The following is a 17204-nucleotide window of genomic DNA, read 5'->3' as shown; positions in this document are numbered from 1 at the left end:
CAAATTCAGTGAAAAACTCAAAATATCTGATTCCCAGATATAATTTATTTGTGAGTTTAAAATTAATTAAATAAATTCGTAATATATATATATATATAAATGGAGACAAAATTGTATAACAATTCATCAATCGAGAACGGCTGATCCGATTTGGTTCAAATTTTTATTAAGATATTTGTAACTGCCAGGAGAAGGTTTTTACGATATAAAATTTTAGGAAAATCCACTGGAAAGGTAGGAAATCTCAAATCTGTATGTCAAAAATACAACAGTGGCGCAACAGTGCATTATATTATATTGGTTGCTATCGGTTAATCGGGCATGTTTGCTGATTTCATATAATATAAAAATGAATCGCAGAATGTGTTGCTAAGCGCAATAATTCTACTGTACGTGTGTTGTGAGTCTGTGTGACTGAACTCCTCCTAAATGGTTAGACCGATTTGAATGAATTTTTTTGTATGCGTTTGCGTTTATTCATTTGAGTAACGTTTGAGTACGGTTAGGTTAGGTTAGGATTTTGTATTAATTGATTATATCAATCCACCATAGGTAGAATACGACAAACTTGGTATAACTTTGATACTTCAGAGTTAAATCATACACAAACATTAAGCACGGGGTCCGTGATCTACCGCAGGTAGATTGCCTACTTGATAATGTAGGTACTGTTGCGAATCAGAATTTTTATTCCGGGCAACGGAAAAGTTAAGATTAATTTTGAAACCATACACCGAATTTTAAATAACGAATTGAACAAAGTTTGAGTCACATATAATTGGTACACTTAATGGGCAACGAAGTGCACGGGTTCAGCTAGTAATTAAATATATTCAATGTAAGTTACCGGCTAATCGAATTCAATAATTTATTTAAATTTGAATTATAAACATTACTAAACAGACAACAAATCTCATTGTAAATGAAAAATGCAAACTGGTATCATAAACGATAAAATAACAAATAGTATACTACGTTGATGACAACAGTTGGGTTGAAGGAAAAAAATATCGTGAAAATTATATTTTTATAAAACCATCCGTGATAACCCATAATCTGCATGGATTTACAAAATTCGCAACAATAAACTAGTATAGCATCCTAATAATCAACTTTTGGTTGTGTGTCAATCATACTTAACAGGAAATTGTGTCTTTTAGTTCATAAACCATTCTATTCATACTGATATTTTTTTATTCCATGACTTTCACCGGGTATCATTATTTAAAGTTTATCGACAGGTTTTCTTTTCACAAAATTATTAATGAAATATTCATTACTACTAAACAAGTTATACAACACTAAGATTAGAAATTTTTTATGTTATTTTTTAAAATTTTAAATGGACGATTAGATTTTAGTTAGTTATTAATCGTTCAAATTTAAATTTAATTATTCGTCACTTATTATTGATAGTTAATAATTATTAGAGAAGGAGGAGTTCATGTTATTGAACATTTTATATATTTTAGTTTAGTATGTATTAATGAATGTTAAAAAATCTGGATCCAACCATTTTGGATTTAGAACTTAATTAGACTAAATACACATAGTCAGCTACAATAAAGTAAACAATTCTAAATATTATTCATAATCTTTTCAGAAAGATTGACATTAAACGTGTCATTGATCCAAACTGAAAGTTGTCTACGATAAACCATCTTTTTGGTTTATCATATTAATTTATTGACATATTTTTAGACAGATTTTTATCAGTGTGCACTAGGAATACAATATTATAATCTTTCTTATGCAGTGATCCAATTATAATGTATTTCTTAAGTAAATAACCTTTCAATAAAAATTATAATATCTACATTGGTACAATTATTAAAATGTTCAATATATTTCAGTCATTTAAATAATATTACATTATTTGCTACACTATCAGTATATTAAATTATATTATATTACTAATAATTCTAAAACTATATATAAAACAAAATAAAAATAAAAATATTTATAGTTTCTTCAAATAATAGCATTTAATTATGAATATTATAAAATAAATTAACTAAGAAAATAAACACCATTCATGAGCTTTAAAAAATATAAATATATTATATGATAGTCCAACTAATGAGAAATATAAGGAAATCTACAAAATATAGCAGAAGCGCGCAGTTATTTTTTAAAAGAGAACCTTCCAAATAGCATGTAATTTGTTTCTAAATTGTTGTGCTGTTTATAAAATCTACTTCAGTATGACATGTGAAATACAGTAATTTTCAAATGATTAAAACTTAAAAAAAATTAATACAGACATTTTTTTTTTAAAGAATTAATTTAGAATACAATTATCCTATTACCCGTTGTATATAACATAATATTTCAAGCAGCAAAAATTTTAACAATTATAAATGTGGTTATAAGTTTATACCATAACATTACGATATTCTCAGTTACCTATCTATTCATTGTTTTAAATTAATTATTTAAAAAAATATATTATTAGAAACTTATAGTTAAATATACTTATAAAAAATAAAAATACTTAATTTATAAAATAATAAGAGCGTTAAATTCATAAAATGCAATTGTATGACAATTGTTTAAGGATAATGATGATTTATAGGATAATCATTGATTATAAATATTATAGTATTTATAATCAATAATGATAATAGTAAAACTTAACCTTTTCAATAGACATATTATGACAGTTAGGTTTGATTAATCTTATTATTTTTATAAAAATCAAACATAATATTATAAAACAGTCATTAATATTTATGTATTTGTTTCAATAATACGTGTTAGCAATTGGCATCATTACTGATCGACACAGAGAAAAACCTGACAAATACATATTAAATATTATATGTACATACTATTGGACATACCTTTGTACATTCAGAAGTATACTAGGTATTTCATTAAATATCATTTTGATAACAAAAATCATAATATGCAGGAAGGATCAGCAAGCATTCTCACCCAATTTTTTTCTTCACAATAATGCAGATATTAAAAATCTGACTTTTTAAATTTTTAATTATACTTAAAGATCATATTATTTTTGAACTATTGAGGTTTTATGTACTACTTAAGGTCATCCGGAGATACAAACTTCTATTTATAAAATTATATTACCCACTCTTTTTATACTGTAAAGTGTAAATTATTTAATAAATATTTTTTCCATGAAAATAACGGTGTTTCAAACTTTGTATACTTAACTACTAAGGATAATAAGTCCACAATAATGAGCTTAGAAGATATGAAGCAATGATGTGTTAAAAATAAATAATTTGTAAAAATTGTCCTAGTTTAATAAATACTAGATACAATATTGCATCGACTTTAAATTTTTGTAAAACAATTTTTAAAAATATTATCCTTAGTAGGTATACTATGACTGTAAAACTATACTCGTTCAAATTTTGAATTAGGTACATCAACATTTTTAAAAAAAATTATCCACCAAATAATCTACAAGAAAAAAATATGAATATCCAATTTAAAACAGAAGTATGTAATCTCCACATTACAGTGTTGAAGTAATACTTATAAAATATATAGTCTTTAAAATATAGTCTATAAGTATATTTAAAAATTCCAAACATCAGAATTTTAATAAATTCATTATTAAATCTAATAATGGAGATGAGAATTCTTGGCGAATCTCCCTGTACCTATTTACTATATAATACTACTATACATGCATACCGTCCTATTGTGTTTTCTTCACCGTTGATAACTTTTTGTTGTGAATACTTTATGTGCATTAATAATTTAACTTTTTAATTTTGTAGAAAAGTCACATCTACAATTTAGGCACTACCTATATCCAATTTTTGAAGAAAAAAAAAATGAATAAAATAAAGAGTCGTCCAACACAAAAACAATGATTTTTAACAATCAAAATATTCAATAATAAATGATTTACAAAAAAAGTCATAAACAGAGAATATATGTTTGAAAGGCTACCACCTTACACTGCTTAAAATGAATACATTTTAAAATAAACACGAACATTTAAAAAATAAAGCATTAATTTGTTTTAGTTATAACATAAATTAGTATTAGTTTAGTAAACGTTGATTATTTGAATCTGTTTATATACACCAGTGATTTTCCTATTTGATAGTGATTACAAATAATTTAAATTTTAAATATATTCAAAATAGTTTTATTATATCTGCAAGGGCTTAACACAAAATAATATTCTGAATAAATTCCGTTTTAAATTAAACAATTCTTCAAATTCCTATTTTCGATCATACATATTTACTATTAATTAATTCAAAAATAAATTAAATAATTTGAATAGTGTTTATCGTATGTGTATAATAAATTGCCGAAACCACTATTTTACAATATAGAAATAAAAATGAACGAAATAAGACCTTTATTTTTATTTGGTATTAAATATTATCGAAAATTAAATTTTCAACATGTTATAAAAGGCATAATAATTATTCTTTTAAAAGCTTAAAGCTTAAAAACACTAAGTATTGGAAAACACACCCAGATGCCCAGATTTCGGTGTTGCTTCAAAACGTGATTACAGCTGTAAAAAGATAAAAATGGATCCGTCAATAAGAAAATCTCGTTAGTCGTTGATAATTTTTTTTCTTTCATTCCTTTGTAATTTTTCTTCATATTTCCACGCATAAAAATATGCGTTCAGTTTGAGTCATTAATTAAATCAGTTTACGAAAAAAAAAATAAATAATAAAATAACGAGAGGGAAAAAATGAATGAAATGTTTAATCGTGACAGAGCTTGCTTTGGTTATTCTAAAAATGATTTCACGAAATACGTCGGCTGATTGCAGTAAGACGTCGTGCATGTGATATAGTGGGAATTAATGCGTAAATAAAAAACATTAAATACATAAAAATGAAATGTATATTTTTGGAATTTGTTTTTTCTTTTTGTTCAGTTATTGTTGTATTCCATCAAGTATGTTTGTCACCGTCGGATGGGCGACTGAATACCTACCACACACAAAATAATCGTTAAATGTTTTAATAAATTGCAGTTTCTCTAAACTCAGATAATTGGTCGGCAGCTATGCCCGTTTTAATTAAAAACTTAACTCGTTCAGATATAATTCATTTAATTGGACTCTCGGGTTTTGTTTTAGTATTCATTGAGCACATGAACTCCCTACACTGCAGGTCACATCATAGACGCTTATCGATCCACCTCAAACTGTATTGTGGTCCGAAGAACAAATGTAAAAATGTATTCGTAACACGCAAACACATATATACCCGTGCCAAAAAAAAAAGGCAGATGTGATAAACAAACATTATTAAATCTTTAATAGTTAATATGTGTGGAAATACAGCACTTCCTGTGAGGAGGCTGAATAATATTATGTATGTCATTCTACATAGGAAGTACTTGCAACTGCTCTTGCAGGGAAGTATATACAGGTGACAAGGGCAATATTGTAAAATATTTTTGATATTCATGTGAAACAGTGGAAATATAATGAGTGCATGTATATTAAATTATATATTATTATAACGTCTTAAATAAGTATACTGTAATGTATTTGAATAAATCATAACGTGGGATTTCTCATAGCATCAGCAATATTTGAAAAAATGCTCGCTGCATAAATAAAATTATATTTAAACAAATAAGAAGTCATTATTTGTATTTTATGTATGAACCTATAGGTTCCCTGCCTACCCTACACGAGTATGCTTATATATGAATATGATATAAGGTCATTTGGAAAACTGTTATAAATAATTGCTGCAATGTTCTAACATTTTCATCACAATATCAAGAGTTTTTTCCTTCTTTTCAATACAGAATTAATCATAAAACACCTGTTGAACAATTATGTCCTGTTGCCATGGCAGCATGCTGATCTGAAATTAATACTCTCTAGTAAAATCTACGCCTAAGGGCACTATAAGAGTTGGCAATATAATAATATACATCTCAGAAATATAACCATGTCGTTTATCGTTGGTATTCGTCCCCAAAATGTTGGCACACCCAAGTACCCAACTACTCAATAATATGAGCTCCGCGTTTCAACACAATAATGTTCACTGCCTTTGACTGCCTTTAAGATGTAAATTCCATAAAACGCTCTCAAAGGGATTGTCGCACACATAATTGTGACTGAAATATTTTTGAACAAGACGGGATTAACGTATTGGTTAACCGATGGAAAGATTAACCAGTTATGGTATTAACCGCCGACCAAGAGAAAAACACTGAGTAGTATAAATACCCCTATTAAAAATATCGCAAATACATAAATAAAGGCGAGTTGCTGATAATTAGAAGTGTATCAATTCTTTCAATGTTTGTTTTGTACCTATTTACATTTTTAATTTATTTTATTTTTATGTTATAGTCATTAGGTTTTTAATTAAAGAGTGGATCAAAGAACATTTATTTTATTGGAACAATACATTTAACAATATACAAATAGTAAAAATATATCAATAAACAAATTAAAAATCTATACTGCTCTATTTGTGGATAAATCTTAATGACCTTCGACGAAAAATGAAATACAACATCTGTATTTTCACACGTTAAACGAATTACAAAATTATCACAGATATGATAATAAATCAAATAATAATAAAGTGCCGTGGGAAGCATTGACGGGTAAATGTCAGACAGAGTTTCTCACGCCATAGGTGAGCTAAAAGTATATTATACCAAATATATAGTACCTATATGGCTATATAATATACAGGGTGGTACACCGAGTATTATCTCTCTTTTTTTTCTTCAATAATATAATTATTCGGTATCTGATTTTTGGAATTTTAAAATATACCTAACTACCATATTATTTTCAAATTCTTGAAAATTGTTTGTACTACTTATATAGTGACCTGTGGATATACAAACTTCTCCTTTTTTAATTGAGTACCCTTCTTATTTTCATTATTTAAAAGATCATTTTTCTGAAAATATTTACGTATGAAATCCAGATTCGAACGAGTAGTTTAAGACGTCTAAGTTATTTAACTTTGTGTACTAAGGTTACTACAAGGTCCGTGATTATAGGGTTGGGATATATAGGTGATTAAAACATTTTCGTAATGAATATTATTAATCTATCGATATTTATATTTTGTAAAAATGGTCCAAGTATAATAAATACTAAAGTCAATATTATATCAGCTATTATCTATTGTATATTTTTATAAAACCGTTTTTAAGGATTATTATAATAAATTAGTATAAACCAGGGCTTAAAAACATTTTTATAACGTTATGAGTAAAACGTTAAACTTATCAAAAAACGATTGAAATCGATAACGGATAACATATCGGTAAACGATAAACGATTGAAACGAATAACAGTTAACGTACCAGTAAACGATAAGCGATTGAAACGGTTAACGGATAACATATTGCTAAACGATACACGATTGAAAATGGATAACGGATAACGAAACAGAAACGATAAACGATTGAAACATAATTATAATTATAATTGTCTGAAAAAAAAATATTTATAAAATTATAACTATCAGTAAAATAATATATATTATGGTTATTTTTGTAATATTATATTTTTCAATCACTATGTTTTGTGTGGGAAACAAGCTATATCCATCAAATAATGGTAAACGCTTCATAACGTTTAAATGTTTAAAACGTTTAAACGCTTAAGTTGAATAACGTTTAAATTCTATATAACGTTAAACACTCATTCGATCATAACGTTTAATATACATATAACGTTAAACTGTCATTTGATCGTAACATTCAATATCCATGTAACGGTAAACGGTATTATTATTTTTGATTTAAGCCCTGGTATAAAAATTTCAATAACTCGAAAACTGCTCGTTCGAATTTTGAAGTAAGGAACTTTATCAAAATGTATAAAATAATCACTAAAATAATCATACTAAATAATGTACATTAAACAAGGGCGGTGGTTATCATTTGAAAACATATTGATTTTAAAATGTGGTCTACGAGTAATCTAACCAATATGTTTAAAAATTCCATAAAAACAGAATTTGAGCAAAATATTTGGCGCCTATATCAAAGGGCCGGAAAACGGGGGTTGGCACGATCGGTGAATCACCCAGTATTCATAGGTACACGTCGTACTTAAGCCGCGCGCACGCATAATCATGATAGAATTCGCATGCAATACCGTCTCCTTTCCCCCCCCCCCCCCGGCACCCCCTATTTCAACGGACATGCCGCGATATAAATAATAATAATAATAATATCTCTCGGACCGCCTATAACACACGTACTTAGGTGTATTGTATGTACTCGCTTTATCCATATTATAATAACATGCGCCGACCTCACTACTCGTAACATTATTATAATGATATAACATATTATGCGTTATTATTATTATTATTATAGTGCAGGCCGTCGTGCTACTCACCTCGATGCCTTTTTCTTTGCCGGATCCACCACCGCCGTGGGAACTCTGCACGGTGTTCATGGCCGACTATCGTTTATCATTCCGCGCGATAACGACGACTGCGATCTCCCCTAATGTGCCGGCGCCTCGAAGACTACGATACTGATATCACTTTCGCCGTTATATTACCGCATCATCGTTGTGGTTGCTGTCTGTATTTGCTGTTGTTGTTGCTGTTATCGTAGTCGTCGTAATTATTGATGTCTACCTGTGACATTATCGCCGGTGACTCTTCACGCGCTTTTCTCGTGCAGGCTATATTTTATGATAATAATAATATAACGGCATAATCGCGTCGACTATATTATAGAAATAATATCATAACACTAAGATACCTAACGGTATATTATCTATTTTATATTATATCATTTTTGTGGTGGTATTATCATAACAACTACACAACTGTCGTTAAAGAAATTACACGTCACATTACTAACAACCGAAGTAATATATTCGAGTGCCACGCGTCCGTCCTTTTCACCTAAAAAAAAAATGTTTAACAGAACAATGAATCCACCCATATACGTACAACACGTTAAATTTTATTATGCAATGGGTACAATATTATAATATTACAGTAGGTATAATATTATTATTATTATTATTATAATTATTATTATATTGATATCGCTGTGATCCGTTGGAACGGATTTAGCGGACGGACTCGATGTTGTGATTGGGATGATTACAATAAACGATGTTGTCGAATTATTTGTTTCAACACGTTTTCATTTTACATATTATATTATACGGTCTCACTATTTTATTTTAAAAAACGATATCTGTTTTTAATAGATACTGCGCCGTCTCTCGTCGTGGCATGAATGTTTATTTTCCCGACTAGTATGTATTCGTTTTCAACCAAATCCGTTTAAATAATATTTTAATAATATTATTTATGTTCATCAGTCAATAATAAATAATATTTTAAGCCATCCGTATCATGCATTATTTACGTAGTGTTTTTCACAGTACGATTTTCCTGCGATCTAAATATTATATACTATATAACACAAATATTACCTATATACCATGACAAATTAGATAGGTACAATCACAGTATTCTGATACGCATCCTTTACTTCGCCTTTATCGTAGTTCTCCTCTTTTTATTGACAGACAACCATTATATAACATAGAAAAAAATCAACCAATGAGAAGTGGAGAACTACGATATAGGCCGTAGGTGAAGAAGATGCGTATCTACTGCGCAAAACTAGTATAACTGTGATGATACCTATCTAATTTGCAACGATGTATACGATCTAGGAAAATGTAACTAAAAATAATATTATATTCCACGGAGATTTATAAATAAAAAAAAATGTTGTCTTATCAATTTTAAATATTAAAAGTGGGATGTTTGTCACTATACGCGCTTATGAATAATAATCGATTAATTCTATTTTAGGACCGAACCAAATAGATATAACCGCAGCGTAAAATATTTATAAAGTGTACAATGTTAAACTTCATATTAATAAACATTAATCCCTATAGTGGCATAGTTGCGTGTAAGGATATAATTTTATCAATATTTAATTCCAACTTGGAAAACTCAAGAAACGCATATTATATTATGTCTATAATAATGGTAGGAACCTAAACAAAATTATCCCACGAAACGACCAAACTTATCGTAATATGTCTATCCAAGCGATAATAAAAATATTTTTTTAACATCAAAAACTAAGTAGATTTGGCTTATCAGTTTAAACTTTGTTAGTAAATTTAAATTATACAAATGTATTCTCCGACACTCAATCATCATGTTTCCTTATGTCTTATAGGTATACGATAAGACTGAGATAGCTCACGGCTGTTAGAAGAATTAATCACAACGATTTTCATAATAAAAATAATATAGATTGTAAATGAATAATATTATAATATGATAAATTGAACAAAACTGTAGGTACTGTTGCAGGTTAAGGATTTCGATAGTCGAAGTTCAATCAAGCGCAAAAATAAAATTTGTTTACTATAATATTGTTATTAAATAAAAAAAGTTATATAAAATGGTTCATGGTTCATCTATTTCAAAATTATTGTTTGAAAAGTATACGTGAATAAATCAAATATTTTACAAAATATGAAAAGTATTGGGTATGCATACTAAATTGAATTATTTTTTCCCTCAAATCAAATAACCATCAAATAAATAAAACATTCTCAAAATGTATCGTCATAATATTTTTATAGGCTTAGATTATTTTTTTTTTAATCCGTAAAAATAAGTATATTCTATTTAATTACAATGACTAATCACATGGTTAGTTTTATCACCTACTCTGTATAATTCGTACATTACCATAATTTATAAACTCTTAAAATGCCTTTACACTTACTGCAGCGTATTTTAATTGCACTTTGAGTTTATTCATTAACAGCAATTTATGTTTATTTAATTTGTAAAAAAAATAGCTAACAGGCCGATAGACAATTATCGATAAGTAATTATATCTCAATTACGTTAAATTAAGGTGGTACCCTACTTTGCAAATTTACATTTTACATACCTACCGCTATATTGTAATAGTATTATTTATCAATTATCAATAGCTTCATTGATTCACGTTACCTTAATGGCATTATCGTAAAATATCTATATATTATATATTTGTTTTAACATTTGTATATTGCTAATGTGATTTTCGTTGATATGTATATAGAGAATATGAAGACAAAATACATCAAAGATTACGTCCGTAGGAAATGAAAGGAATAAAGCCTGCGAAAGTAACTGTGGCCATTGCAAATAATGTCGTTGAATCAAATCACATGACCCAGCTTAAAAGTTTTAATATAAAAAATGAAAATAAACCTATTAAAACTTGGCTTGTTAGTCCTCTTAACGAAATACGTGTTAAGACTTTTTGAATACACAGAGTGTGTGATTTCTGTTATGCATTTCTTTCTTCGGACTACGGAATATTTATGTCATGACCTTCATATCCATTCAATCTCCTATACCCCGCTGTTGTATACATACTAAAAGCAATCTTTGTGGATAAAAAATCGTGTAAGGTCTCCTAAAACGAATGGATTTCATGTAAGGCAATGACTATTTTAAAAATATAAGCATCACATGGGAAATTTTAAGTGTTTCAATGCGTTTGTTACGAAACAAAAAAAAAACAAACTACTTTTATCAAACGGAATCATTTTATTATTATGTGTTCATTATAAAAACTTCATATAGCGATGTCTGTATTGGACAATGGACAGCGAAACCTCTTTATATTGGATACTTACGAAAACTAAAAATAAAAATGCGCTAATGAGAGGAGTCCATTGCCAGTAAACAGAAGTTTCACTACAATATCATCATAACGATTTATAAACATCATAATTTGTAACACATAATAATATATAATATTATAATCATATATTTCCGATAACATTCAATTATATAAAACAAACTTTATACGGTTTATATAGTTTTACTATCTCGATTTAATGACTTTTTTAATAACAATATCATCAACCCAATATTAGGTGCATATTGTTTAATAGTGTACTGAATATTTAATCATCAATATTATATTTATTAATGATTTTATGATGCACAGACGTAATACGTAATGTGGAAGTGTATTCACATTTTGCACAATAATAATACGTAAAAAGTAGATACCTTACGCAAACGGATTACAGACAAAAGCTTTTATTCTGGGCAAGTGTAAGTTTGCACTGTAGCCATGGAGGATACAATTTCGCCAGGAATTCACGTACAGCGTACCCGAGATAACTTTTAAGTGGCGTGTATATTTATTTTAAAGAATAATAGTCTTAATCCATCGTGTTTGAAATTTCAACACACCGTAGCAACGCGAATAACCAGCGTAATGTTGCGCCGAAACTCGTGAAATGCAAATTCGATGAATTCGTCATAGGATTGTCGATTCTCCGGCCGTCTTGATATTTTTCCAAGCATAAACGAATCCATCGAGAGGAATAAAATGTAACGTAAAATGTAAAGAAATAAGTTTCCTAATGAGAGCTATAGTGGAGAAAAAATACGTTCTCTTAGCACGAGGGATGACGATATTTCATTATAATATAGGTAGGGATTATACACAATATTATAGTAATCGGCTTGAGAAAACTATAAAGTGAACAGAACAATAATAATTTGTTTTTGTATTTTACATCACTAACTATACAGCAGCAGTAGCAAAATTACTCATCCGTGGATAATTACACACCGTCGCCGTCTCAACTCTCGAATGGTTTTCAAGACGAACGATTTTATCGTTTTGTATGATAATAATAATTACGGAACGACTTATAAATGTATATAAAATAAAAGACAGGCATAAAGACGAATTTGATTGGCAAAAATAAACATCGGCTAGTTAAAACGCGAATAAGGCCGAGGAAAATTATCAAGATTTGGATTTCTTAAAATAAAACGTGATAATGAAAATAAAAAATAGATATTTATTAATACTACACCGGCTTGTTTATGAGTAGGGAATAAGAATAATATATTATCGAGTTATTTACGTTGTCGGTTCTGGTAGTAAATTTTGGTTGTTGTGACCTATATTGGCGGTCAATCTTTTCCGTATATCGCACGTTTCATGTCGTAGGGATTTTTTTTTCCATAACTAAAAACATTGTGTAAAAAAAAATACGTCCTAATCATCATTTTGGTTAGCGGGGGCACGAAATCGCTGGAAAACGATGAAAACAAAACACACGACATTTAGTAGCGTCTGTCGCACTCAATCGCCAGCGGAACACTATCGCCAATTTATTACCGTGCTTATTGAAATTATGTGCATGCGTCATTTATATAAATTTATAAGCATGTGTGTTGGATTTAATAACGCGTGAAGCGGCGATGTGTTGTTGCTAAATAGTGCTGTACCGTAGAACTGTCACAAAATCAACCGATATTGTACCTTTTCCGCCACTATTTTTGAAACGGGCGACGCAATGCATTATCATAATGGTTAAAACTCTTCTGAATGTAAAAAATTGACACTTATACGACTGATGTAGGTTTATGTATTCAGTACACTGACAGCTAATATTGTTAACTTAACGAAATAACGCGATTGCCTCTATAAATAAAACATCAAACGATACAAAAAATAAATTTAAAATGGATACACGTAATACTTTGTTCGACATACTTACTTTAATAATATTTATTGTACAATAACAATTATCTGATGGAATAATATTTTAATTTTTAATTTAAATTTTTGAATCGAACAATAGGATGTCCCCCCTAAGAATCCAACTCTCATCCACGGGGTAAAAATGATATATGAGGCAAACGAAAAAATCGTCCACAAAAACCGCGATTGGGCTCGAGTAAAAACCTCACAAAATATTTCATAATAATACATATTATGTTCTTAGGTAGTTGATATAATACATCGAGGTGCGGTCTAATAACGAAATAGTATCGTCGAGCCTGCGTGCGATAGCGTATAGAAATAATAATAATATGTTTTATATCACAGAGTGTTCAATCGCGAACGTACCTATACTATACCGAGGTGGCTGAAAATATGTAAAAAGTGCAACACGTCATGTTATAATAGAGGCCGACTCCTATCGTTGTGTGCCGGTACAATAGGATTTTTCATCAGCTGCCTCGAGCGGCGCAGAGTTCACGACCTTCCGGAACCGTAACACCGCTGCAACTATTAAAGTATTGCAGAAAGTTGTATCCGACTATACTTTTCGGTCCGGTTAACGTTCTCTGTCCACCGAAATCGAATACAATTTATATAAAAGCCGATTTTGGCACCACGCGCACCGCGATGGCGCAATTAATCATTTTTCCACTAACGTCCGGTCCACACCCTCCACCCACCCACCCACATACACGCCTGGAAAACGCAGAGTTTATGATTGTGCCGCCGTAAACGAGCGTGCTACGGCTCGTCGACGAGAGTTGCTAATACCGCGAAAAAGTTTTCCCGTTTTGTCATTGTGTCTTGGTCGCCGAGCGCCGCCTTTTGGACGCTCTTCGAACGCCGCCCATTACACGCCACTGCCTTTGACTGTTTACTCCACTGACATAATATTATTATTTTATCACCAGCTAATCATGCACGAAGACGTGACAAAATGAACGTCCGCGGATTCGCCGCTCGTCAAACAATTTTTTGAAATATTAATAATAATATTATGTAAACCGCACAGATTTACGATGGTACGGTTATTATAGTAGTTGTTCTCACCAAAATTATGTCCAATCATAACTATTTTTTCGCAGAATCTATTAACAACAATTTTACAAAAATCGGTCATAAACTGTGAATTTGCGGCATAAGTGTTGTCTATGCTTTTGAATTAATACATTAGATAATACATAAGTTGTATTAATTATCGCCAATCCTGCACTACGTTGCACGTGACAAATTAAATAACTCCAGTGGATATACTTCGTCTTAAACTCCGTTAAACTCTGTAAGTAAACCACACAATATATTTTTAATACAGAGTGGTTTTGACCAAATTTAAAATACAAGTCTAAATGTGTGTACAATATTATAATAGCTACATTAATTTCTATAACCAACGAGAATCATATAATAATAATATACAGAAAAAATATTCGTTTTTTGTAAGCAAACAAATCCCTGTGTGAGCCCCTCTTTTAAAAATACAAAGTTTAAGAAATTGTGTTCGAGGTGTACATTTGCGTGTATTATAGAGCCTATGTACCAAATTCCAAAACAACGAGTACAATAAACTTGGGCTGTGGATCGCTCACACACACACACACACACACACACACATTGCCTTCTATTATTTATATTATATATACGTGCAACGTCCGTCACTATATAGGCACTGATCGCCTTCTCCTCGTTCGCGCGCAAGTGAAATATTTTTCTTCTTTTCTCCGCGGTGTACCTGTCCAAATGTTTTGTCTGGTATACTGTATTGACATTTAAATACACAATAAAAGGTAGGTGGGTACACGAATAACTAAATACTTATGTTAGCTATTACAATTCTGTGTTCGCCAAATTCTCGGAAGTCCCTACGTGTTTAGTACTACAACGAAAACTGTTGGTGCATTCACTCCCGACACCTGAATATTTTAAGAACTTATCTGTTTGTAGTGCAAACATTCTGAGAAATATTGTGACTGCTTTTCGGGCAAAATTAAAGACGTGTCACCACGGTCTTAGATTCTTATCGAATATGGTTATGCGATAGGAACGTCTGCAATTATTTTTCAAAAACAATAAACTAGTGAAAAACCCAATCGTTATTCAAAAAAAAAAAAACAGGTTAAATTATTTAAAAATAATTTATTATAAAAATTATATTGTCTATCTATATATTATATTGAATAAAATCCAAAGTATATAATAATAAGAGATAATTTTCCGAAATTTGCATTTTAAAGAGGTGCACAAACAAGGATTTTAAGATTCGCGATGGAAATTGGAAATATTATTTTTTTTTTATATATAAATGGTTGCCATTGGTTACTAGGGCAAATTAGGGAGAAACATTATGCATCAAATTGTCAAGCTTATGGCCTCTAATAAACAAATTATATCTTAAAACAATCAATATAAAAGGTTATTTATAAAAAGATTTTGTTTGTTGCCTATAGACTCAAAAACCACTCTACCAATTTCAGAGATTGTTTTAAGCACGTTCGAAAATATACCAAGAGCTTTGGAATCTGAGATGAGGTACTCTAAAGTCTAAACCGAGACACACCAAAATAACTCAGTATTTTGTATTAATTGATATTTTTTTCCCGGGTGAATTCGAATTATTATACAGCTATATTAGAGACCATTGGACAAGTGATGGCACGTTGTATCCAATCCGCCGTGGGTTGGATTAAGTAAAAACGACAAACTTGGTATAATTTTGAAACTTTAGGGTTACAAATTATACACTTGCGTACCCACCTGATAATAAACTACTCATATAATCACAAGCTAGTCTCACACTCTAACGGGCCCTCTATTTGGCACAGGCAACTCTATAATATAATATAATATAATATAATATAACGTGTCCTGACTGATCAACGTAGAGCCTTAACAATGATAGCTTGAGACTTAACATTTTCACGGTACTTTCGTCGTACCACAATGTAAGTGTGCACTAATAAAGAATTTTCCAAAAACACATTTTAAAGTGGTGCTTACACAAGTATTTTGAGACTGGAATTTTTTTTTTTTTTCATAAATTATATTTGTCATCATTGGTTACAGGTTATAATAAAAATATTAGACAATTTTTTAAGTTTTTAACACCGTTACACCGAATATCAAATAACTAATTGAACAAAATTTGAATTATATAAAGTTAGCATTTTTCACAGAAATGAAATGTACGTGGTTATAGCTATATATATTATGATGATTATTCTATATTAAATTTAATTATTTTAGATTCTGAGTGGAACGATGAATGTATTGATTTTACAATGATGTGTATTTTTTTATAATTTTTTTATTTTTTTAATTTTTTTTGTGTCTGTGTACACGATAAGTAGTCGAAATATGCTACGATTTTCAACTTCAGTATCTTGTTCGATCAGAAAGTGATATCGTTGATGCATTGGGGGAGGTCAAATTTAAATTTCCCAGTAGTTTTCAAAAGCGTCGGGAAAAACAAAAGAAAATTTAGGAAAACGGGAATTTTTACTCAAAATCTGTTTTCGAGAAAATCGATTTTGGTTTTTGGTGTAACTTTAAAACAAATGACCGTAGATACATGAAATTTTCAATGGTTGTTAACATTTTCATTTTCTATACACCATAAAATTTTCAAAATATTTTATTTATTTAGAAACAGAGACATTTTC

At 29.6% G+C, this 17204-nt stretch overlaps 1 protein-coding gene across 1 annotated transcript in view; it reads right to left on the bottom strand.

Moving 5' to 3' along the window:
- The window catches only part of LOC100575324 (prolyl endopeptidase FAP), a 208747-nt gene that overhangs the window by 175213 nt on the left and 16330 nt on the right, over nucleotides 1-17204 (bottom strand). Inside the window, exon 2 of the mRNA XM_029486920.1 lies at nucleotides 8354-8873. Within this exon, the coding sequence (XP_029342780.1) occupies nucleotides 8354-8413 (60 nt within the window). The 5' untranslated portion in view covers nucleotides 8414-8873. The remainder of the gene's footprint in view (nucleotides 1-8353; nucleotides 8874-17204) is intronic.

Source organism: Acyrthosiphon pisum, chromosome A1 (genome assembly GCF_005508785.2).
Source record: "Acyrthosiphon pisum isolate AL4f chromosome A1, pea_aphid_22Mar2018_4r6ur, whole genome shotgun sequence".
In the NCBI taxonomy this organism is placed as follows: domain Eukaryota; kingdom Metazoa; phylum Arthropoda; class Insecta; order Hemiptera; family Aphididae; genus Acyrthosiphon; species Acyrthosiphon pisum.
The sequence above is the reverse complement of the archived record's forward strand: the minus strand, read 5'-3'. Positions and strand labels throughout refer to the sequence as shown.